The sequence below is a fragment of the Pelmatolapia mariae genome, linkage group LG2, assembly GCF_036321145.2.
Source record: "Pelmatolapia mariae isolate MD_Pm_ZW linkage group LG2, Pm_UMD_F_2, whole genome shotgun sequence".
In the NCBI taxonomy this organism is placed as follows: domain Eukaryota; kingdom Metazoa; phylum Chordata; class Actinopteri; order Cichliformes; family Cichlidae; genus Pelmatolapia; species Pelmatolapia mariae.
Window position 1 is genome coordinate 4,380,904 of NC_086228.1, and position 25,761 is coordinate 4,406,664.

The 25,761-nt window shown below is 38.9% G+C and overlaps 1 protein-coding gene across 1 annotated transcript in view; it reads right to left on the reverse strand.

Annotated features, from left to right (window-relative positions):
* ctnna1 (catenin (cadherin-associated protein), alpha 1) overlaps positions 1-25,761 on the reverse strand; it is a 71,739-nt gene that overhangs the window by 8,874 nt on the left and 37,104 nt on the right. The window contains exons 10-16 of the mRNA XM_063490825.1: positions 21,715-21,807; positions 21,058-21,214; positions 19,854-20,054; positions 16,324-16,475; positions 12,839-12,949; positions 9,154-9,335; positions 4,005-4,110 (exon numbers count right to left, since the gene is read on the reverse strand). Coding sequence (XP_063346895.1) covers positions 4,005-4,110; positions 9,154-9,335; positions 12,839-12,949; positions 16,324-16,475; positions 19,854-20,054; positions 21,058-21,214; positions 21,715-21,807 — 1,002 coding nt within the window. The remainder of the gene's footprint in view (positions 1-4,004; positions 4,111-9,153; positions 9,336-12,838; positions 12,950-16,323; positions 16,476-19,853; positions 20,055-21,057; positions 21,215-21,714; positions 21,808-25,761) is intronic.

Consider the following 25,761-nt stretch of genomic DNA (forward strand, 5'->3'; position numbering starts at 1 on the left):
CAGTTCATTTTAAACTATGTGATGATAGCTACATTTCTTAACTGCAGCTGCTAAAAAGAAGCTCCGTATTTGGTTTGGGCCGATTCAATCACACTGGCACTTGGGAATGTTAATGTGACATTGAAGCAGACAGGAGAACATCACGCTGGAAGCGCGCCAGGCAAGGGGGGGGGGGGGGCTGTCGAGGTAACCACAGGGACCAATTAAAAGGTCCTCATCAATTTTTAATGTTCACGCTTCACCTGTCAGTCAGGCATTTTACTGTCGGACTTGTAAGCAAAACTGATAACTTGGCACGGCTAGAGAGAGTCATGTTAAAACACTTACATTTAACTTTGACGCTCTAAAGCAAATCGTTTCTGGCTCTGAATTCACCATAGGTGTGAATTCAAGTGTGAACGGTTGACCGTTTTTTCCTGTGTCGGCCATGCAACCTGTCCTCGGTGTACCCCACCTCTTGCCCTATGGTAGCTGGGGAGCAACCCCGGAAACTCTGAATTGGACAAGTGCAACATATGGATGGATGAAAATAATAAAATGCAATTGAATGGGAGCTGATGGTGCTTGGTTAGAAAAAAAGAAATCCAAAAAAGAAATCTTCATTTGGTGGTTGAGTTGAGAATTTGTGGGCTCTCTGGGCGACTTTCCTTCTTCTCTGCAGTAGGTAATTTACAATCCTGCCTGAGTACAGTGTCTAGGACCGGAGCCTGGATCAGACTGTGACCAGCGACAGAGCCAGTGGATCACCATAAATCTTTACTGATTGAATGCAAATTGGAAAAGTACATTATGTATGTCAGTAAACATCAGGAGAATAAAGCTTGCGCAACAAATGCATACAGCATGTGCATGCCCATTCTCCAAATATGTAAGCCTTATTTTATGTGCTCGTGTTTGCATGTGTACATGCAAGTGTTGGTAAGAAGGCAAGCAGCTGGAATTTATAGGCTACATAGTGGCTAACACATTTGCATTATAAATCTCAATTACATAGCATTATTTGCTTACTGGCCCCTCAGATGGAATTCTCATAAGGTGCCCTGCAGAGGAGGGTCATAAATTCTTAATAAACTGCAGTGCAGACCTTTGTACAGCAATGACCTAAATCCTGCAGCTCATCTCTGCACTACACTCATTTCTTTAAATTTTAATAAGGCTCCATTACACATATTTAACAGTTTCTCAAAAACCCCAAACTAGACCATGTCCACCTGCACATTTCTTTTCAACACAGCACTCGTGTACCAAGCATATCATGACACAGTCGTACAAAGAAGAAATGTGGGGTGAGATGCTGTGCTATCAGTCTGGGACCATCTGCCAATGTGTTTTATATGAGGAGCAAACCCTCATAGGCCCTGCAGGCCAGAAGCACAGAGCGCAAGTGATTAATATGCCTAGGTTAATGAGCAGTCCCAGCTTTGCCTTTGCTTCTCAGACTCTGTCAGTCTATGTGCATCCTGGTAGTGATTCACTTAACCACTGCTGATGGAGTATGCAGACCATCCTATAGCGCATTGCCTTTGCTGCAAGTGGGCCTGTGGCATCTCCTGCTTTGTTAAAGATATGGCCCTAAAAATAAACAGCCTGCGTAAATACATTTTTAAAAACTGCCACCTGGCAATTATGCTGCTAATTAAAAGGCGAAGCACTCTTAATAGATTCATCTCTCAGGAGAGACATACCTCTCTCAACGCAAATGCAATGCCCCCTTTTTCTACCTCTCCCATCTCCATCATTCCCCTCGTCTCTACCCCATGTCCATCCCTGGGAGCCTTGGCTGATGTGTTATGGGAGAGTGTCGCCTGATCTGCTAGTGTTTTGGTCTCTGCTGAGAGAGAAAGGCTAAGAGGGACAGCTGGATGGGTTCAGAGGCTGAAGGGGTCCTCACTCTTGGCAAAGACTTCTGTTTCAACAGCCAAAGCTCTTCATTTATTCATACTTTGAGTGCCTCCAACCCCCAAATCCTCTCATAGTGCGTACACATAACCAAAACACACATACACAGAAAAGAAAGAAACAAGTACCTACAACGAGTTTAGTACATAAAGGCAAAATAGGTACCTGAATCTAACACATCCACACACAAACTGCCAAATGGAGAAGCATGTCAGTCAACAGACATGCTTGCATGCAGGCATGCACACACAGATATGCACACTCACACCTGCAAAGTTACCCATCTGTTTTCTTTGGGGGATAGCGCTGTTTTCATTAAAGTGAATAAGCATCTTCAAAAGCAGCACTGAGGCATATAAAAGTCACTTTCCAGAGCTTATTCCCTATTCAGATGATTCAAATGCAATTAGGTCAGTACAGGTAACACTGTTACTTTTTGATAGACGTGGGGTTGTAATATTAAGGATCTGAGGCCACCTTAAATAAAATATCAGACGTGCAGGGTATTAGGAGGCCAGCAGCTCATTATGTCAGACTGGGGGGGGGGGGGGGGGGGGGGGGGGGGGGAATCTGCTTAAAGCTGAATACAGATGTTTCTGCTACAAGAAGGAATAACCACAACCTCTCCCTGTGCAGGAAATATGGAAAGGGTACTTGAAAAACCTCTTCCCATTTGAATCAGAGGGGAAATAAAGGTTACAGGCATTGGCAGGTCGCCAGTAAAAGTACATGTAAGTAATTAGAAAAGGATAAATCCCAAATCAGCTTGTAAACTTATTGCCCTGGAGTATTTAATTTAAACTCTAAAAGAAACAAACAGGCTTCCAGCTTTTGCTGCATTTTACCTATATTATCAGCTGTAAAAGAACTGTTGGCTTTGACATCTAAAATGAGTGAGTGCCTTTCTGAGTGACTGTGTTCTTGAATACAAGTTGACAAAACCCACAGCTGGTATACTCAAACCACAAAAAGCAAGTGACGTATTAAGGGAGAAAGCCTCAAACTGACAACTGTGTCTTGTTAAAAACATCATAACTAAACTCTTCCATGATTTAACGCCAAAATGTATACATGTTGGAGAAAAAAAGTAAGCCCCAGCGTTAGAGACGGCACATGAATAAGTTGGGGGATAAATCATGTAACATGTCTCCCTGTGGAGCGCTACAGTGCAAGTATTTAAGTGAAATATGAGGCCATGGATAATTGAATGTGTGTTTCCTGATGTCAAGGACCATAGTCACTGGGGCAGGGAATAGATGTGAAGAAGTGATGGAAGTGGGAGGAGGGAGATGGAAGAATGAGGGTTTAACACTGAAAGAAATGGTAAATACTGGTAAGGATTGCATCACAGACACTAGTCACACAACACTTTGCAGTTAATGTCTGAAAGGACCCCACAGCGCAAGCCTGTTTCTTTGATTTGCTTCTAAATAGACAAAAGAACAAATAAAAGAAAGAAGTATGGGGGAAAAAAGTAATTCATGTAGTGGATGTTTTTTGTTTTTGTCTGTTAAAGTTTTGTCAAAGGAAAAAAAAGAAAAAAGAAAAGCTTTGCAAATTCAGGTAATGAAAACCTTGACAGAACACCACCATGTAACTTGTGAAACATGAATTGTTATGTACTACTGTTATTTTTTTTTATTTTTTTTAAAAAAACAAAACAAAAAACAACTTTAGAAGACCTGATCACATGGTGCCAAAGGAACTCTTAGGGGAGGGGTTTGCATTGTCAAATGTTGTAATGCACGGAAAGATGTGGTGATATGAATGAATAGGACTTTAGACAAAATAAACAAGAGTATTCCAATGCCAGCAGGCTGACCTAACCATTTTCAATTAAAATTTTGTGTGTGTTTGTTTGTCTTTAAATGATTAACATCTAATCTAATTTGTAGCATTAGATGTAGCATTAGATAAACTAATCATAAAATGTTAATATTTTTCCATGTAGTCTGAAACATATGCCACTGATCTGAGATTTTACATTATGTATGTGTTAAAATGTTCTGAAATAGAACAAAATCTTTTATGTTACTACCTTACGAAGCTAAACATATTCAGATGTTAAGAATAAAGCTGTAGTCTACAGATTAATATTAACTTACATGGTCAGCGATGGTGCGGCCCAGCTTGTCCATTCTTGATCCTGCCTCAGCAATTTTCTTGGCAGCGCTAATGACATCAGACGTATTCTTCAGCGGCCCTTTTCCCCTGAGGAGAAGACGTGGAAAGATCAGTGACTGTTTTTGATCTATTGCAAGCTCATTCAATATGCAGGAGCAGCTGTTTGTTTTAGAGGCCTCTTTTTCGGTCAGAAGCAAGAATGTATCGTGAACCGGGAACACCTCAGGGAAACGGCACCAAATTCAAAGTGCACGCTGGTACACACATGTCCATACACATAAAACGCACTCTGGCATCATGCTGTTCCGTCAGGGATGAGAATGTGTTATAGTCCTTTAAAGTCACAGAGGATAGACTTTTTAAGTTTATTCTCAAAGAACTGGACCATAACACTGCACCATCAAACTCTTGTAGCACCTACGTGTCTTCTTATAAGATCGAGTTTTCAACTCATTTTTCCTTTGTGTTCAGTCTAATAAAATGCATATTAGGTTGAAAGAATATGCATAAAATTTACTGATAAACTGACAACACTTTGTTTCTCCACAAACTGCTTGGAAATAAACTGTCTACAGGCCATTATATAGCACCACGTGCTTTCTATCACAACAGAAAATATAAGAAAACTACTTAGAAACTTTTAAGCAACTTTGAAGTGTTTATCACAGGGCTAAGACACAGGACAAAGGTTGATAACACAGGGGCAAGAGACTTTTTGGATAAAGATTGCACAATAGTGCAATAAGTTAAATATTTTTAGGTTGTCGAGGTAGTTCTGTGCTTCTGGTCACTTGGCTCCATACTTCGTACGGTAAGCTGCCACTGTTTGTCTCTAGTTGCTGGAAGACTTTCTCATCTTCACTTCTAGAGAAGTGTAACAGTTTTTAATAAACAAATAATTGTGTTACCCTGTTAAATTAACAATCTCCATTTATGTTACACATGGACGCGACTGATTACATTTGCTGCAACACTCCCACATTATTGTTGTTTTATTATCTGCCATTGCAAGCCTTAACGTAATGATAACTTAAAGACAGCTAATGTGGCTATCGGACAAAGTACTTTAGACTACTCCCTTATTTCCCAAGGGAATGCCACACTGGATGGATAAGCATACTTGATTTGGCAGACTTCACACCGGATACCATTCCTAATGCAACCCTCCCATTTATCCGAGCCTGGCAGCAGCACTAAAAGGACACTAGCCTGTGAGCCCCTGAGGTTGGGTTTGTTTATATTGGGTAATTCTTAATAGTTTAATGTTAACGTTATCATGTCCGCTGACCAGGTTGATAACTTTTTAATATTTTAATATTGGTCAAATGGAAACTTTACTAACTTCTTCCAGGGTTTGTCTGCCCGTCTGCATGCAGCACTGCCATGTAAAGTTGTCAACATACTACTGAATGAGTCTTAAATCCAATTTATTTGTTTTTGTACTATCAATTAGTATCCAAGTTTTTCTTTCACACACCAACTTCTCTCTCTTTTTTCCCCATCCGAGTTGGAGACAAAGAAGGCAGGAAGAGAAGGCAAGCGAATTGAAAGCAGCAAAATTGGAATCCAATTCAATTTAAGGGCTTTGGTCATTGCCACAATATTACACATCCATCCCTGACCCTTCCTGAGCCAAACAAAGCCCATCCCAGCACAGGTCAATCCAGCCCTGACCTGACCCACTGTAAAGCTTATCAGCCATTTGCCACTTTTCTGCCCCCCCAAGGGACTCTGGGACACAGTTGGCAAGAGGCACAAATTGGATTCAAAGCTGCTCTCTCCAGGCTAAAAAATGAGCCATCCAACCCAGAACAGATGGAATTTTGTGTTCTGTTCTCTTGCTTCCTCTTCCCTCCCCTCTCATCTCCAACCCTTCCCTTCTCATGCTCTCCCTCTGCTGCTCTGATGTAAAGCAAGCCAGAGTCCTAGTGGAAAAGGCCATGCGTCAGTGCACATACTGGAAGCTCCCTGGGGACAAGTCAACCCCTGGAGATGGAGCTAACGGCGCTGTGACGATGTTTAGAAAAAGATTTGTAGGTTGTTAATATAATACAGAAGTTTGCCCCCAAAAAACACATTAGAATACAAAAAGCACAGTAATAATTTTTATACTGCGAATATATACCTATGATGTCCTCCTTAAAAAAAAATTTGTTTAAAGCAAAAGAATTAAAGCATCATTTTCCATATCTGCCCACACAGCTGTCCGCGTGTCAATGTGAAGCACCCCACGTCAAAAGACTGTGACAGGTGGCTTTCAAATATGTTGCATGTTCTCAAGCTATACACATATGCCTTATTCATGAGAGCTGCCATACAGCCATAAGCGATGCAGAGTCAACAAGGATCTCAGTCACTCTCTGCAGATTTGTCAGGAGGGAGGTCTGGATCAATTACCTCATACAGCATTAACCTTGGCAGTGCTTTGTGCCAGCTCAAGGTTGTGGGGGCAATAATTTGGACGCGGGCTGAATTAGCCAACTACTGACCTTCCATGTGCTACCACTGCATGTGAGAGTGAAGGCATAATGTGAAGATATTTATTCTACCCGACAAATGACCATGCGTGTTCCCTCAGTCGACCAACCCGCGCGCACACATACACGGACGCCTGTGAGACGAGCGTACACAGAGTCAATTCCAAACTCACTGACAGTACCAAATAAGAAAAGCCACAATGCTAAGTTATGGGATTAAATGAACAACTTCCACACAGTTACTGTGTGGACTGTTAAAACTATTTGCAAAGCATCATTTTCAATTTATTTCAAATGGCAGTAACATAGCAGAGAGGACATAATGTGCTAATTGGAAGAAGTATGACTTATATGTATAAATTCAATTCAAATATTCAAAGGATAAATAAAGAAATTGCATATAAGGTCAGCAGCTCATCACATTCATGAAGGTGCCTCATTTTCTATCTAATAGAGCACAGTATTTCTCTTCTTTTATTACTCACATAAAAATAGTCCATGAGTTACCATTCACTGAAGTTTAACTGGGTTAATAAATTGGCTTTGTGATTTCATTTTGCAAACTGTAAGAACGGTGAAAGGCTACAAACATAGCAACTCATCAAATGTTCACTCACATTCATACTACCATTTCAGTATTAAAGTACTGACTGAAATTCTCAAAAATTTATTAGTCATGCTTATTTTTATTATAGCTTTGTCAATTTTTGGCTGAAAACTTATAACTAAAATATTTTCGAATGATAAAATGCATTTTTTAGATAAATAATGAAAGCTGAAGTAGGCATGTGGCTGTCTGAGTTCACTAAAAAGCACTGATTTTAGTCCAAGATGAGCAGTATCATCTGCATGTCATGTAAAAATTTTCTCTTAATCCTCTGCATGAATAAGAAGTACTGCAAGCAAACATGGCTGGTTCCTATTTAACCCTGGTCAGATTGCTGATTATGTCAGTATTTCAAATCCTCTACAGCTTTCCAGCAATTCACTTTTTTGGCCAAGGAGACGGGATCTTTGACCCATTCAGAAGATGAAGATAGAGAGGCAGCATTTCATCATCATTACGGAGGTGACTCAGAGTTAGACACACAACGTCCTCTGAGTAATTCGCTTGAAAATTTAAAAAGGCACAGCCATACAAATATAGTCAGACGCAAATACAGGCAGCCAGTCAAAATGTCCACTTGTGCATGCCAACATCCAAATGCACTCACACTGTGTAAGCTAGAAGGTAATGTAGAGATGGTGATGTTGGTGAACCATAATCAGTAATCCCTTTGGACAAGCCCCCACGGTGTACTTGGCAAGGGTCACGATTCACACTTTTCTATCATCAGCGGGTGAGAGAAAAAGCCAGTATCACATCCTTTGTGAATTTTCAAGGTCCTGAACTTACTTGTATATCCAACAATGAAACAACAATAAAGAAAGCCGTCACATGCAGCACTGAGAACTTCATCACTGAATTTGTTGTTTATGGTTTGATGCGTTTTGATGTGAAGTGAAAGCCAACAAATCTGTTAGCAAATGGCAAAGACCAGGATGAACTGAAAAAGAGCCAAATTTCTAATGAGGCCTTTGGAGGGTACTGGCTGCTACTTCTGTACAAAGGTGTGTGTGTGTGTGTGTGTGTGTGTGTGTGTGTGTGTGTTGCTGCAGAGTCAGAGCCAAGAGTGGCGAGATCTCTTATGTCAACAGGTTCACTAAAACAGACTTGACGAAAATTTCAGGATAAGGCCATGTTTAACTACATTTGCTACTATCTGTCCACAAGACTATCTGGGCTCTACACACTAAGGTCAATCTTTTCTGATTTTGCTGCTGATACAGAGTTTGCATCATAGAAGTTTAGCAAATTTAGGCACTATTCACCATCTATAGCATAAAAACGCATGCCCCAAATGTGCACAAAAAAAAGACTGTGTACAGGTAAAAGAAACACTGGGAATCTACTACTTACTTCAAGCTCACTTCCACTTCCAAGTAGTTTGCATGTTGACAAAATGCTGATTTAGACAGTAATTACAAGTGGCTGAACAGCTTATAACATTATTAAGTCATGACATTTACCAGGTCTATATTTTATTTTCCTTAGACCCATAGTTCAAATGTAGTCTCTCTTTTTTGGTGTAAAATGTCTCACCTGTCCCTGCTGAGCTCTTCACCTCTTGAACCATTTACCAAGAGTGAATACAGCCACTTTAGAGCAGCTCTGTGGATGGAGAATTCCCACTTCCAGAGCTTTATTCATGTACCAGGAGAGAGGGAGATCTGACACACTGCTTATGGCTGTGCATATTAAGATTAAAGGAGGACTGAAAAATAATCAAGCACAAAATCCTACCAACAGTGCTGCTCAAGGAAAAGGGCACTGATGCATGAATGGTACTGCTAAACTAGGTGCACAGCATTGTGCAGATATGGGCAAATGTTGGGAAAACAAATGTAGGCTTACTGGCTGATTGTATTTGACACAGGCTTAAGTTAAATATGCAATCTGACTTGGAAGGCATTTTGCCTGAAGTGCACAACAACAGAATATTAATGCGAGCAAGGGGGAAGTTGACATGCGGCACGTATTTTGTCCCCGTGCAAGTACATGACAGTAATTACCAATCAAAGGTATTCTTTAAAGCAGTCCACTAACACTCACCTGGTGAAGTCTGTCATCTCCATCATGATCATGCACATCTGCTTGGCCAACACAATGATGTCATTGCCACTGTCGTCCCACTTGGATACCTCTGCATCCAGCTTACTCTTCTCTTCCTGGAAGCTGGCCACCTGTTCAGCAATCTTTGCCTTCTGCTCCTGGGGCAACTCAGCCATGATAGCCTGAAGGAGGATTTATGAAAAGCATGGATGGTTAGCAAACTAGACCTCAACATACTGTTGCTGATACCATGAACATAAGTTTGGCGGCCATAATCCATGAGTGAGTCTTTTTTGAAACCACGCCTGAGAATACCAAGGCAGCAGGATGTCCTACACAACTGTGTGACCCTTTATTTAGAATTTAAACACATGCATAATTGATCACTATTTGGTGTGTAACTTGCTTTTCAGCAACGTGTCTGAATAATGGTTGCATGAAGTACCCTCTGAATAAATAAGAAAATAATATTGTTCTCTCATCCCCAAAATTCAAAGCTGGGTTCAAAATTACGTTCAGAGCGAGTGAGTCATATGTAGAGCTGGGCGATAGAACGATAACGATATGTATTGCGAAATAACTTTTTCTCGATAGAAAAATTAAACTATTGCGATAGGCCTCATCTCTCTTGTCCTCTTAGGAAAAAAAAAAAAAGAAAAAAGAAAAAAGAAGAGAACAGCCAATCCAAATTAAGTAGCGCAGAGCCGAACCAATCACAGCCGCAGCGTCACGTCACGTGACTTGTTACGTACAGCACAAGTGCCAAGGCGCACATGTGTATTTGTTTTTGCAGCCGGGCTGCCCAGGTAATGGAGGAAATGAGTTTGCCGACTAGAGAAAAATCAACCGAGAGCGTGAGCGAAGGTTACCGAAGAAAAAAACCGATGATGGTTCCAATTCCGGAGAGACTGTCGAACGGAAGGGCCATAGAAGTTCGGTCGTGTGAAGGTATTTCGGCTATTTCAAGTCTGACAAAAAACAGAGTAGCGCGCACTGTAAATTGTGCCAAAATCAAGTCTGGAAATACAATAAAGCGGTGCATGCTCAATCTCTGACTGAAAGCGCTAATTCGTCATTCGGCTTTTGTCAGACTAAAGTAACTGTTAAAACTGTTTGAAAAGCTAAGCTATACAACAAGGAGAGATTGAGAATTTCCTTTTAGTTCTCAGTTTATTTGATATTGACAAAAGTTAGTCAATTTTGTCTGTTCTTCTGTAAAACCGAACTAAGATTTATTTTTAGAATTAATATTTTGTTTCTAAGTAGAATTGACAATTTAGTAGTCTGTTTTGTTTGTTCTATTTTGAAACTTAAACGCTTTAGCGGCTGCCTTTTGTGTAGTTTGCAATATTTGCCTTTATTTATCTGAAACTGAAGTCTCATGTTCCTTAAGTACATCTACAAAAGTTGAACTTATTATGGGAAATAAATATTTAAATCAAAACAAGCTGCAGATTATTTCACATTTTACTTGTGAGCAATGGCACATTTAAATCTTACAAATATAGTTATTTGGCTTATATCGTGATATATATCGTTATCGCCAGAAATGAAAAAAAAAAAACATATCGTGATATGAAAAAAATCTTATATCGCCCAGGTCTAGTCATATGTAACATATCTTGGGAAAATATGAACTCACCACCTCTGGCCACTTTAGACCAGTATAAGGGGAGTTATTTACAACTACTTTATTCACGTTAAGATGTATTTATCACCATATTTATCCATCCTTTTGGACTGGAGAGTAAGAGGGCAGCTTCCAAAAAAGGCAATCAGACATCAGCCATTCAGTGAATGAGCCTGTCAGGCCAAAGTAGGCAGACACTTAAGAGCAGGAAATCCAATATCATCACACAAGTGTTCATTCTATTGCTGATAAATGGGACCCTCTCTCTAGAGGCACATAAGCTTCAAAAGAGCTGTTTATGCAGTGCACAGATTGAAAGACTGTACCTAACAAAATAGATCATCTTTGGCGATTTAAAAACAACAACAACAAAAAAAAACAAAAAACACTTGAAATGTACCGATGGATCACTGTGCCATGAGGGATTTTTGAGATCAAGACATGTAAATCTCTCTATATTCTTAAAATATAAAGTTACAAGTAAGCTTAACCTTAAATTTAACAAATTTGGTGTGTAGTACAAATACTGTAGAACTGCAGTTCAGTCCTATCCAACTGAATGTTGTATTGAAGTAATCTCATGACAAAAGAACACACAAAGCTGCTGTCCAGAGGCACAAAAGATTGGAGTCGCAGTGTGTTACACCATGCAGGGAAAGAAACAAAATAACTAGCTGTTCAGTCTTTTTAGGTAGCTCACAGAGCGCAGACTGCTCAGTCAACAAAAAAAAAATCACTGGTTCCGTCTGTGACATGGTATCTAAGAGCCAGATGGCATGGATGACTGAAGGAAAGCAAATTGGAGGACGTAATTCACACGAAGTCAGTACTTTAAAGTTGACTTATTATCGTCATTTCTACTTCCATATTTTTGAGTTTCTACATTGTACTGTAGCCAAGTAAGCGGACTTAAAAATGGAAAATTTCTCCAACTCATCTGCATACATGTGTTGCTGCTGAGCTTTATATTTGTCTGCTTTTATCATATTTCCAATCTATGCTTAAAGGTGAGTGCAGAAGGTCTCTGTTGCCATAAATACTGTTAAAAAGGTCATTTGCAGTGAAAAACCTCTACTATTTTTAAAACAGTTAAAATGAGTGAGCAAAAGATTATTCTTGAGTCACCAACTGTCTTCACTTAATCGAATATAGCTTAAACAGCTTTACGTGCGCACAAGAGCTTGCATGACTCAGAATAAAAAAAAGCTGCTTGGCTACTATGATGCTTTTCTTCAATAACATTTTAATGACAGACTAATGGGGCCAAATATTAAGAAAAATATTTTAAAGATGCCAGTTTCCTTAAAACTCATGTAAAGTTTTGATTCCCCAGTATTGCTCTGAATCGATAGAACAGCTCATCTTTTAGCATTAGCCAAAAAGTGTCATACTCATCTATATCTATCCATTCTTTGAGAAACAGAGAAAGTAAGTAAAACCATAACAGGTCCATTTTAAGTTGAATATAAGAACTCTATATAGTTAAACCTTTTTCCCCCATAACTTGAGCTATTGAGAAGACAAGCCATTTATGCATAACCCATCATCACCAAGTACGTGGGTGAAGTGTTTGAAAAATAAACAATGGCTGGGACAGCATTAATATTAGAACACTTACAAAAGACTAAATATTTACTGCAAATATAGAAAGACTAATGTATTGGTTCTACTTTTCTCATCTTGAAATTTCATTAGAGATATGAAATCGCTTCAAATAAACTATTCCAATTGATGTTATTGTACCAGTCGAGTGAGATTTGTCTCCATTGTATTATTAAACCTACCATATAAAAATAAATGTGAAAGAGTTGGATGACAATAATAAATTGTGTTACTGAAACATGCACAATCTTTTAAAGCTTATATTTAACCATGTAAAAATACAGTTAAGCTGCACACTGAAGCAACCCATTTTCTCATAGGAAAATACATTTTTAAAATGCGTTTCTCTCTGGGATATTTCACAATTTTTCCCAAAGTATTGTTGCAATTTGATGACCCTTCGTTTTAGAGGAAGAGGAGTAAATACAGAATCAGAACCTCTGAACAACATACCCGTAGACTTTTGCCCTCAATACGCTGGTCATCCTCTGTCTGCACACTGGTCTTGCTGCGAACATCAAAGTCATCAGTCTCAAAGTCAGAGTCATCCAATTCCTCTGGAGTCTGTAACAAGACAACAGAGCATGAGAAGATGTCAAAAGAAAGACAAACATCCCAAAAAAAAAAAAAAAAAACGTCCAGGAGGAGGGGAAAAAAGAAAAATGGGAGATGAAGTGGAATAAGGTAAGAAAAAGCTGTTTGTACATAAGTGGGGAACATAAAATAATATTGGCATACTACAGCATTGTGAACACTATTAAATATCAAACCTGCTTACTATCTATGAGAAATGCCTTAGTGCTGCCAGACAGGGCAGCATGAGATAAATGTCTACACTCTCTACAGCTTGGTAGAGAAACTGTAAACTCCAAATGAATTTGTAAATCAAGTGTAATGTGCTGCCTGTGCATCTTCAGAGGGAAAATGAAGGTATGAGCTGGTACGAAACATATTGGGAGCAAAACACTTTAGAGGCCCATCTGTCGCTATCTGTAGAAAGGCGAGTGAGGCATGAATTGTGTTTTTCCAGAATTTTGCCACTTCATCTCAGATCCTTTACCTCTTGCCCTGAATGCAAAACAAGCCACAGGGAACAATTTGCCATATATTAATATATAAAATGAACTTTATCTTTGCCGGTTATGCTTCAGGCAAGATACAATATTAAGTGATAGGCAAAAGTTAGTTGATACGTAGGAACAGGGGAGATGATGTGGACAGATAAAGGGACATTAGGATGCAGACGCCCTGGCTTGTGCTTATCCGGCTGTCTCACTACCTCCTTTCTGTAATGAAAAAATAGTTGAAAGTCTCTGAACAACCTTACTCTGCTTTAGGGAATGTAGAGATGTTCTTGTTCTCAAGGGAATATGGGTATGGTTTCAGATACAAAAGCTGTAGTGACTCATCGGCATCGCTTTCAACTCAGACAATGCTGTTCAGTGGGGCAGAGATATCACCTGCTGCGGCCTGTGCAACAGATAACCTGTGAACGTGGGAGGCTCAGAAATCATAACTCATGGTGGGCACCCAGTGGGAAACTACTGTGAGAAGTGACAACAATAGCCTACAGTCTAAAAAAGACAACATATTGAAAACCTGCTGTCAAAGTAAATGAAGTTAAAACCCACTTTTTCCACATTGTGGGAAAATGTGTTAATCAGGTTTTTAGGTGATAATTCTCTGTATTTCTACAGTGTCTGAAAGCTGCAATTATCCATGTCACCTGTAACGCCTTCATGACGCATACATGTACAGATGATATCTGAAATGCAATAATTACAAGTGTACAGGGCAAGAGGTGAAATTATAGCATTATGACAGAGCTGGAAAACAGACATAGCCTTATCCAGAATTTTTTTTCCTCCTGTCGTAAATATGAATGAGACAGTTCAACACTGAAATCCCCCCCAGTGTTATTCTTTTTGTCTCGACCCACAGAGGCTATGAGCAGAATGTCACAATTTTTTCTTCTTTTAGGACAGAGGCAGCAAAATCACCTTGGGCTGTGATGCACCGCACAAATCATACGGTAACAGCTGCCCTCTGTATCTAACTGTCAGTGGCTCGCTGACTTCGAGACCGTTTCATGTCTAGGAGGCATATTTCTCTGATGTCACTGGAGGTTGGGAGAGGGGTCTGTCCGCCTGTCAAATATTCAAGGGACATCTAACAGACTGTCTGTGCACTACTTATAGAGGTTAAAGATGAGTCTATCTTAAGCAGCCCCAACCACACTCTTGTCTGTTTTGATTTAAGACTAGGGCCTTGCATGTGGGGATTTTTAGAAAGAAAGCAAGAGGGTGGGTTTGTACATGTGAGTGGACATGCCCTGAAGAGAAGCTCTCCCGTGGCCATCTCAGCGCAGCTGTTAGGAGGATTTCATATTTCTTTGGACTCAGAATTGAACGTGCCCCGTTTCACATACAAAAACCCTTGAATGACAGTTTAGCCTGCAATTGAATCAGTCTAGATCAATGCTTTTGATACGCCTTTAATCTTATTATAACAAACAGTAATTAAGACTAAGATTAAAGAGTCTGCTGTGTAGATGCTGCTGGAAATAACATAAATGCAGAGCTAACACTAATCCATTTTTTTTCTTTGCCTTCTCTAGAAAGTGGTGGGTGAAGGTTCAATCTCATCAGTCTCTCCAGCTGGCACTTAAAGGCAGAATAAAGCTAACAGATACATTATGAGCAAAGCTCCTTAATAAGTCCTGTTAACAGTCACACGTGCCAAATTACACCTGCCCACAAATCTACCAGGTAGTGTTCAGCCCAAACCATAAGCCCAATGTTCACAGCTGGATCTGAAACAAAAAGGGTAAGAAGAGTGGAGCTAGGGCAGATGGAAATTGATGAAAATATAGTTCTTCGGCTTGCAATTCAATTAAAGAAAGCCAATTAAACCCTCCATCTTAAATCATTCACTTATTATAATGCAAATGCAGGATAATGTTCCTCTTTTCATTTGTTGTTGGGGTTTTTTTTTGTTTGTGGTTGAGCAGGATTATTAATAAGAGTTAAGGACCACTGTCAAAACAAAATGTGCTGTCAAGGCTAGTGTTTTCAATTAAAAAAAATGTGTTGAAAATAACAGAAGACAGCAACCAGTACTTTGTATCTTAGTGTAATAAATACATAATTTGGTACTGTTAAAACATGACAAGTGGTTTAAAGAAATTTGCTTCCTACTGAGAAATCAAATTTGGCAGTTTCAGGTACTTTAGCTACAGGGGGTAATATGCTGAAAGACAAAAAAATTCCCCCAGAATCTTATTTCCTACAGTCTGTGTGGATTTTCCCCCCTTCACTTTTCTTTATTTTAGAGGAAATATGGATTGAGTCCATTTGTGATTGAATGCCCAAACTGTTCTTAGTGATCCTATGATGAAACGTTTTACCCTGATGAGAATGTTTTCTTCATCCACGGGACACAATGACTTACTACTGTCCAAATTGTGGCTCGACTCAAGTAAAAGGCATTATGCCACAGACAACTAAACCCATTGTTACCGAAATTGCAAGTCTGGTCAATTAGGTTGGCCACTGCCTGAGACAAGTTAATCATAGGTTCCCAAGACTGCATGTGTACAGGTTCTCACAATTATAGATAAAAAGCTAATCTGGATATTACTACTCATATGGCAACAATAGAGCAACTCCAACAATATGACTTCTGTTCAAAAGCTGTTAAAAACCACATCAAAAATCATCCGTCAGAACTCCCACTGTCACAATTTGAAAGAGAAAAATAGATGACAATATGAAGCCTTACTTTGCATTAGAAATAATAAATTAGATTTAAAAAAAAAAAAAAAAAAAGAAAGAAAAAAAGAAAGAAAGAAAGAAAGAAAGAAAGAAAGAAAGAAAGAAAGAAAGAAAGAAAGAAAGAAAGAACGAACAGGCAAACAAAAACAAAACTGTGCAACTTACTCTGATCATGAGGACAGCCTTACGGATGTCACGAATGCCATCATACACCAGGCGGGATGCATCAATGAATTCGTTCTCATCCACAGGCTGTGAGGGGTTTGCACTCAAGGCTTCCACTGCAGACTCCACTTGCTCTGTAAACCGTGGCATGACTACAGGAAGCAGAGATGAAGTTGATCAGTTCCTTTATCAATGCTCTTGTGGCTTTTCCTGACAGCTGTATGTTGTAATAATTGTGTTGGCAGTGTAAACCGTACACAACTCACTAACATGTAAGGCTCATTTCTACCGTTTCTGTACTGTCAGAATCAAATAATAAAGCAGCTGTATTGATGCTGACTACCTCTGTAGGTCTTTTTTTCCTACAGTGAAAACTGATCAGATAGCGTTCCATAAGCAGGACTGACAATGTTGTTAGACACATTTCTGTAAATATTTATCCTTATATCAGAGTAATTTACCTTGGACCTATTTTTCATTTTACATCCATCACATTTCTCTCAGTGTAACTTGGGTTATAAAGCTACTTGACACATACTGTTAGTCTAGTAAGGAAATTACATTAATCGACTTATCAGTATCAATCGCCCCAGTGATAATATTGAACAATAGTTCTGATCTGCTGTTGAATTAAAATTAAATGCAAACGAAGATAGTGGTGTCAGAATTCATAATTACAAAGTGTTATATTAAACCTAATGAAATTTGCACTGGTGGTCTACTCAATGCCTTAAATGAATGCACATGGAAGAAAAAGCTATTATCCATTTTCCAATAGATGCTTTCAAAAAACCGTCTCAGGGTCCATGTATTTTGCACTCCTGACAATTTGATAAATGCTCTGGAGGACTCACCAGGACATATGCATAGATACCACTTAAAGCACTGCATTAAGAGAGTTGCATTTTGCTGCAACTTCATGAGAACAGCATGGGTGTTAAGATGCAAATGTTGAGGGAGGGAGCAGCAGGATTAAAAAGCGGATTTGGTTTTGTGCTTACAACCTCCAGGCTTTTTCAGTCACAGTGATTACTCTCCTTAAACTATCACAACTGACTCTTTCAAATAAGTTCCCATTTAAAAAAAAAAGTGTTAATAAATAACTGTATTGTTAGTGAATCCATAGATAATGAACTTTAAACATTTTTACTAACTGGAGGAAAACACTGTATAAATGCACCTCAACATTCAGACAAACTGAAAATAGAGGCTAATAAAGATTTTTTTGCCCAGGTGAATATTGTTTTTTTTTCCCCCTCTCTATTGCATTGCAAAATATTTTTGGGAATTTGTCCTTTGAAGGAAAAAAACCTTCACACAGTAAACTGTAATATAACAGCACAAGTGGAAGGAACTGTAATATGACTCAGTCTTTGAACCTATGACAGATTGATTAAGTCATAATTTGGATTAAAACTGAATACTACTGAAGGGTTAAGAGTGACCGTCATGTCATACTGACTAGTAATGCAAGCTGTGTGAGAGACCATATCACACAATGCACCATAATGAATTGTGGAAGAGCTCAAAATGTCTCAGGCTCATTCAACAGAAAATTGCATTTCACAAGCCAATTCTAGATTTATACAAGTTGCTTTTTAAAATGCCACCAGCACTCAAATGCTCAAAAACATCCAAAGCAAAGACAAATCAAATAAAGGGCAGACTTCTGAGAAACAACTTTGTAGGCAGATACTAGTGTGGTTTTAGGACCAGGCAATGTACCAAAGATAAAGTGGATGGAGCAGGGTCTCTCCACCTTTTTAAAAATAAAAAGTTAAGATTTTAGAGGCCTTTTGATAAAATAAATTAAAGGAAATTCTTTATACATGTGTATGACTACTAATTTGTACACAAATACTCCAACAGTGCAGTGCACCATATTACAGACAATCTGTCTAAACATGCATTTTCTGTTTGTAAAAAGTGCTGCGTTTGTACTGTACTAGTACTACCACCACCACCTATAATAAATATATAAGCATAACCAAAATAAGCTCATTCTTGAAAGCGACTAAAGCTATTCTCAAAATAAAAATAAAATCTTAGGAAAGAACAAACAAACAAACAAACAAACAAACTTGTGATCCACAGATTCTCCTAGTCTGCAAGAGCTAAACTGGGGGACCCTATTATTTTAAAGCCCTTTTGTAGTTAATCTTTTTATACTCTTGTCAACCGTTTTTACACAAAAACAAGACGGACATCAAAGAAAGACTATCACGCTCATGCCATTATGGCCCCTAGTGTGTCAGTCCATGTAAGTAGATCATAAATACCATATTTTTCGGACAATAAGGTGCACCGGATTATAAGGCGCACTGTCGACAAATGGGTCTGTTTTCATACATAAGGCGCACTGGATTATAAGGCGCATTAAACGAAACAAAACAGTCAGATAAGTCAAACTTTACTCAACTCATTCCTCTTGCTTCCTCCACTTCCGTACAACTGATTCATTAATGTTGAATTCGCTGGTAGCTGTTACATAGCAAAAGCTCTAACTTTTGCTATGTAACTTTTCACTGTCCACTTTCTGCTGTAACAAAACAAATTTCCCACGTGTGGGACTAATAAAGGTTATCTTATATTAATGACGAACCTCATATTGTGGCTGGATTATCTCAGTTGTTCTCCCCTACTGAAGTTTGGTCCATTTACAGCAATTGTCCATGCAATTGCATTTGTCAAAAAAAAACACATTGGGAACTTTTATCAAATGGAAAAAAGTTAGCGTTCATTCTCCAGGTTCACTGTGTTATGCTTTGGTATGCTAACATAGCTGTGTCACTAGCGATCACTAGCACAGCATTATATACCATCTAGCCCAACTTCAGTAACCCTACAAACGTCACTATTCTGTAGTTTTCTGTCTTCATTCATGTTGGAAGTGATAGCAGAGCTGTACGTTTTCTTTTTTTCCCCAGAAATCTCTCAGTCAGAACATGGTATATCGTGTTTAGGTAACTAGCGAAAGTAGCGAGCTAACTTTCTGCTAACTGCTAACTCCGTTAAATTTAATATATTCTGCTTTCATGGATGCCTGGATGTTAAACTTAATTGTTACACCTGGTAAAGCAGCAACACTGATCATTTTATTAAAGATGAAAGAATTTACAGTGTTCGTTTGACTTTGGGACCTGACGGGACAGTTTTGGACCCAGATTACTATGAGCCGCGAGGCTCCTGACTACAGTAGCATAAAATCGGTTCGAGGTCAATAAACAGCCAGAATTCATAGATAAGGCGCACCAGATTATAAGGCGCACTGCCGATTTTTGAGAACATTAAAGGATTTTAAGTGCACCTTATAGTGCGGAAAATATGGTATATAAGTGATAACCACAGAATGTATATAAAATATGGACACAACAACCATGACGCCATCCATTATCAATTCCCTGATGGACCCACTGCTTTCTCGTTTTACTTGGAGTAACCTGCCTACATTAGCAAGTGTTACCGTGTCTACCCTCTCAGTCTTTTTGTCTAAATTTATTTAGTAGTAAACTTATTTGTTTCTGTGGTACCTGTATCAGTAAGGAGCTTGGTTGCCTCCAAAACCTTCTCTGTGTAGACTCCAGGTTCATAATTGTCCATCTCTGAAGTAACCACATGAACAACTCTGGCAGCACGGCCTCGAATAGCCCCGGCGGTACGGTCCAAACCATCAACATCTTTCTCTTGCAGAGCGATGACACACTTATTCACATCCTCCAGGATGTGGTTCTCTGGGGACATAAAGCAATGTGAAATTATTAGTGTACACTTTTTTTATTAGTTTAATATGTTGCTAAAAGGATACAGGCAGCCCGACTGGATGAATGTTTATGTTATTGTGTGTGTGTGTGTGTGTGTGCGTGTGTACACACACACACACACACACACACACACACACACACACACACACACACACACACACACACACACACACACACACACACACACACACACACACACACACACTTTTTTTTCCTTTAAATCGAAAAGACTACAGTATAATATGACACATAATGTGACAGTCTAAAAAAATTATTAGAAAGTTCTCATTCCTGAGTTAGTCCTGAAATTAAAAGCCACTGGAAAACTCAAGTAAAAATATGCGTTTGTTGGGGGGTATGGGTTTGAAAACCATTTCTTAGAATACTTATTAACGACCCGCCTATAAAATGCAAATGTCCACTGTGTAAATTACAGTCTGTCCTTGGCTGGAGGTCAGAGAAGCCACTCTGCTTAATGCTTAATGAGGACTCTAAACCATTTGTGTGCTTCAACATACATGACAGGATGTCAAATAGAGATGTAGTTCTGCTCATGCTTCTGGGTTTTTCTCTATAGAGCATAATGATACCTTGGAGAGTGAACCGATGCTTGTTGTTGGACACTTTGCAAAGGGAGAATTAAGATGGCTTATGCATCTTACATACATACGTTATATTTTAAATCAAATAACAGTGGTTAGCACCGCACTACAATCTCAATCACCCTGTTGTGTGGATAGTGGTGACAAATATGGTCTTCTACGTTTAAACATTTTGCCAAGGCCACATCAGATATATATATCTGAGAAGTGTACAGCGTACTACCACAGACCTTATAAAAAGGTTTTTCCTCCGTTATGCACTGCGTTTAGTCTATAAGCATCACGAATAATAAAATCCAGACCATTACAACTATTTGGAAAAACTTATTTTGTTCCCTCATGGCTATGACATGCAAATGAACAAGACTTACCAGACACACAAAGGAAGTCATCAATGGAGGTTATGTCATCGACAGCATCAGTGAGGACGCGAACCTGCTTCTCCCACTGCTCCTTGAACAAATCCATATTGTCCTGGGCCACCTTACTGTTGGGCTTGGCAGCGAGGGCTAACGCTGCATTAATCACCTGTAATCACCCAATTACAACCATTAAAGCTCAATTACAACATAGCCTTGAGCCACAACATTAGCATAGGTTGATTGCACGAAGACCCCATTCCCCTAGCTCAATGTTAGGATTGAATTAGGAAGAAAATTAATTTCTAGAGGTGATTACAGGGAGTGTTTTTAGATACTGACTAGGGCAAAAATAAGGGATTGTTTGTTTTGGACTAAGAAACATCTGTGGATATCATAGCTCAGGATGAATGGGCCTCATTAGATGAGCTTAAAAAGAGCATTAGCAGCAGCTGTGTGGAAAAAATGGACTCAATGGTCAAAAGATTGACAAGCAAAACAAACTTGTTATTTGCACACACACACAAAAAAAAAAGGGAGGTTAGAGACGTAAACAGATTTCAACTGTTGTCCGCTGAAGACAGTATGTGCTTGCAATTAATTTTATTGACTTTTGGATGTGCTCCAAGACCAATCGCTGAGCTCGGTGACAGCTGGGGGCAAACATACCTGGGGGCAAAGACTTTCCAGTTGAGATGCAGCCATACGGACCAGCTTTACCCCTTCCTCATTGTTGGAAATGGAGCACGCCAGATTTGCCACCTACAATGAACAAAAAACAAAATTGTTAACCAAAGGCAAGAAATCTCACAAAAAAACAACAACAACAAAAAACATGTGTGATTACCCTGCTTCAAAAAAAGAGAAAGAAAAAACCTGCCACTGTTGTGTCCATTGATTCCTGATAATTATTTAAGGTGTGTGAGGTCACTAAAACTACTCATATGCAAACTAGTATAAATGCTTGTTTGTTTTCAGTACAAAGCTTTGTATCACGCTTGGCTGAGGTGCTGGAGCTATAAATTATTCAAATAAAAAGGAAAGGAAGAAAACCACAGTCAAAACTAAATTGTTCATATTCAGGGGTGGTCTTTTTTTGTTTATTTTAGTTTTGTTTGTAACCCTCAATCAATATGACATTTGTTAAGACAATTTCAGTTTGTTTTAATATACTTTCAGCACATTTACACAGCAAGTAACAAAACCGATAGCTGTGATAAATATTGATATTTGTGATAAGAAAATAATCACAATATGAAAATTTTAAACACTTAATTGCTAGTGTCTGTCTTTGCATTGCTTGAAATGGTCCATCTAACTCACAGGAACCAATAGGTGCAGTGTTGGCTCAAGCACAGTGGGTGTTAGCAACCCAAATCATTTATCCCTTTTGTTACCATTCCTCTCGCCGCAAATCTCAGATGCTGCGAGCCTGTTCTGAATAAAGGCAGCACTTTGAAGGGGGCACTGCACTAATTTTGAGAAAAAACAGAAACAAATGCCATACATACTGTAGATACATAATTAAACTTGGATAAGTTCATTATGGTAGCCTGGTTTAGGGATTCTTCCATCAGAAATGGAGCAGCTCTGCAATACAACTAATCCCTGTGGAATACAAACCCACTGCTGTGGATTAATTTATAAAGCTGCTAAAAATGATACAATATGATGACACAGAGGGAGAAACCAGAAAAGTAGGAAGAAAAACAAAAGCCCAGCTGTTGGGAAAGTTCTGTATTCAATTCCCAGAATAAAAGTAAATTTCACCAAATGGAAATCTAAGTTGTAGCTGGTTAACTCAAGGATATCGTTATTCTCAGTGACTGAATCACAAGACTGCCAGATTGTCATTACGCTCCTGGAGAGGCAAATATTAATGACACTTTCAAAAAGTGAGCAGTAGAGTGAGAACGGGAGTGCTAAACTAAGCAAATCTTGCCTGCAGCTGCCAACATCAGTAATTTTTTCTGTGTTGACTAAAATAAAGCTCTCCTACAATTATCTCTAAATACTCTTTCATACTCAAGTTTTACATTAGACATCTACTCATAGCGACATAAATTTAGGTCAAAGGCTTTGAAGATTCCCATTTTGGTTGGCATATACTGGCAGCAATGCTGTAACAGAATGCCTGGGATGCGAGGAACTGCGCCAAAATGGGATTATCCAACAGACAGAAAATGTGCTGAAACATAATCAATTACAAAGGACTAAACCAACTCATGACAGCAAAGTCGCAAGGACAAGGAGTCCAACAGTTCTGCTCTTATTTTTGTATTCCCACTCATCAATCTGTTAGAGTTTGGTCACTAATTTACTACTTTACTGACATCTGGGTCACAAAGCGCAACAAAACCGTCAGCCAAGATGACACACTGGATTTTAAAACGTACATTAATAACAGGTCTGATTGGATCAAAAGCACGAGGTTGGAAAAGGAATGAAAAAAGCTCAGCTTAGGCATTCAATTTATCTTTTTCCTTTAATCAACTTGTATTCAAAAACAGGTTTCTGTGATGATATTCTTCTTCCTCTGGTACCATTAACAGACAGGGAAATAATACTTATTAGAAAATAATACTTATTAGAAAAAACAAACAAAAACAAAAAACATCTTATTTGATGGGCTGATGGTGGTGCATCACTGGCTGCCAAAGTGTTGCACTGAGGAGGCTCTTCCCAACCCTTAAAATTTCTGAGTAATTTTGCTGATGAGAAGCACTTTTTTCACTGCATAGCTAAAGCACTGAAACATTGATATAAATATATCCTACATCGCTATTCAAACATACTGGAACCAGAGGGAGAACATTTAGTAATCCATGAGGACGAATGAAGAGTGGTTACAAGAAGAAAAACTGGAAAGACCTGTGTTTTTACTTGCACGATCTTTGACATAAGCTTTTAATGACGCCCCCTGTGAACCACTGGGAAAGGAGATGTTTCTGCATAGAGAGATGCCATTCCACTTGCAACACTGTACCATACCATTTAAAGTATCAGGGGAGCCCGACTTTACAGTCTATGCAAACAATTACCAAAGTGCACCTGTTTTCTTACCTTCCTGTCCCACAGAGCTATTCCTTAATACACAACCCCTTGTTAAAGAAGTACTCTGTCATCAACAATACGTACAAACCCAACTCCAGGAAAGCTGAGACAATGTGTAAAATGTAGGGGGGAAATGCAATGATTTACAAATCTCAAACCCATATTTCTCACAGTGAACATACCAACATACCACAGTGAACATACCAAACATATGTTAAAGCTGAGACTAGGGCTGCCACGATTAGTCGACTAGTCACGATTACATCGACTATCAAAATCGTCTAATTTAATAGTCGATGCGTCGTTTGAAGCTTTGTAAGATCCCAAAAGACGCAGGAATAAGTAGTAGGATATAAGAGTGTAATAACGGACTAAAACAGAAGATGGCAGCACTGCATGTACAAGGATGCCAGCTGCCGTTAAACCCCTCATCATCGCGGCCCTGCTCAGTTTCCAACAATGGCGGCAGCTACTTAGTTTTAATATTACTCTTATTATTCTTTCTGGGTCACAAAATAAACATTTAACATATTTTCAGGCGAGAATGTAACTGTGTAAACTTCAAATATCTGCTCAGTTTATCAAGACACCACATATTTTCAAAAGCGCTCCCACGTTTTCGGAGACGTCTGTTACCCACCAGCTCAATAGCTAGCCGGGGTTCAAGGCTCACTAGAGCTGGTGAGAACACCGGACTCCCGGCAAATCGTTTTCAAACCCACCGCCGTCTTTCGCTACTCAGGTTAAACATGCATAAGTCACTTAGATAACTTAAAAATGTTATTGTTTGGCTTTTTTCAGTATTTTATTTGTTCCTGAGTAAATCTGTTTGGCTGAGATTAAAGTTATAGTTTTTACACAGCTGAATAAACGTCAAGCAGACAACTGATTATCAGAAGTGTGAGATGCTCGAGAATTTACTCCGGTGTCCTGTTATATTTTAGATAGCAAGGAGCAGACGGCTGAGTTTATTAAAACTTCACCGAAACAATCTGCAAATTTCATTTAAATTCAATAAACTATCATCTTGTCTTTATTTTTTGGTAGCACATACCTTAAACACTTAAAGCTGTAAGCTAATGATAGTTATATAAGAGCAGATGCACGCTGGTGCAATAAGCTGTACGTTGTACGTCCAATGGATGCATGATGTGATTACTAATCGCAAAAATAATCGGTGACTAGTCGACTATCAAAATCGTTTGTGGCAGCCCTAGCTGAGACACTGGCTTTGCATTTATTTGAGAAGAATGACAATGCCAAATTATTTGAAATAACTATGGCCCTGTAACAGTTATCCCAATGAAGCAGTTGCACTAAGGACAGATAATCCAACAAACTATAAGCTTATGCTAATATCATGGATAATATATTTACCATAAAATATCTTAATCACTGCAGTGGTTTAGTATCAATGCTATTGAGCCAAGTATACAACTGCAGTGTGACCATCCATACATCAAGCTTAAAAAATAAATAAATAAAAATCAAGTTATCCATTAGACCTGAACATCAATAAGGTATTCATACACCAAATCTTTTTAAAATAAAAGGGTGTACAACTGGTCATTCACATGTCGATGACATAATACCACTGACAGGTAAGGTTAAATACACTGATTAACTCCATGCACTCATGGAAAAGCTGATTACCAAGAGTTG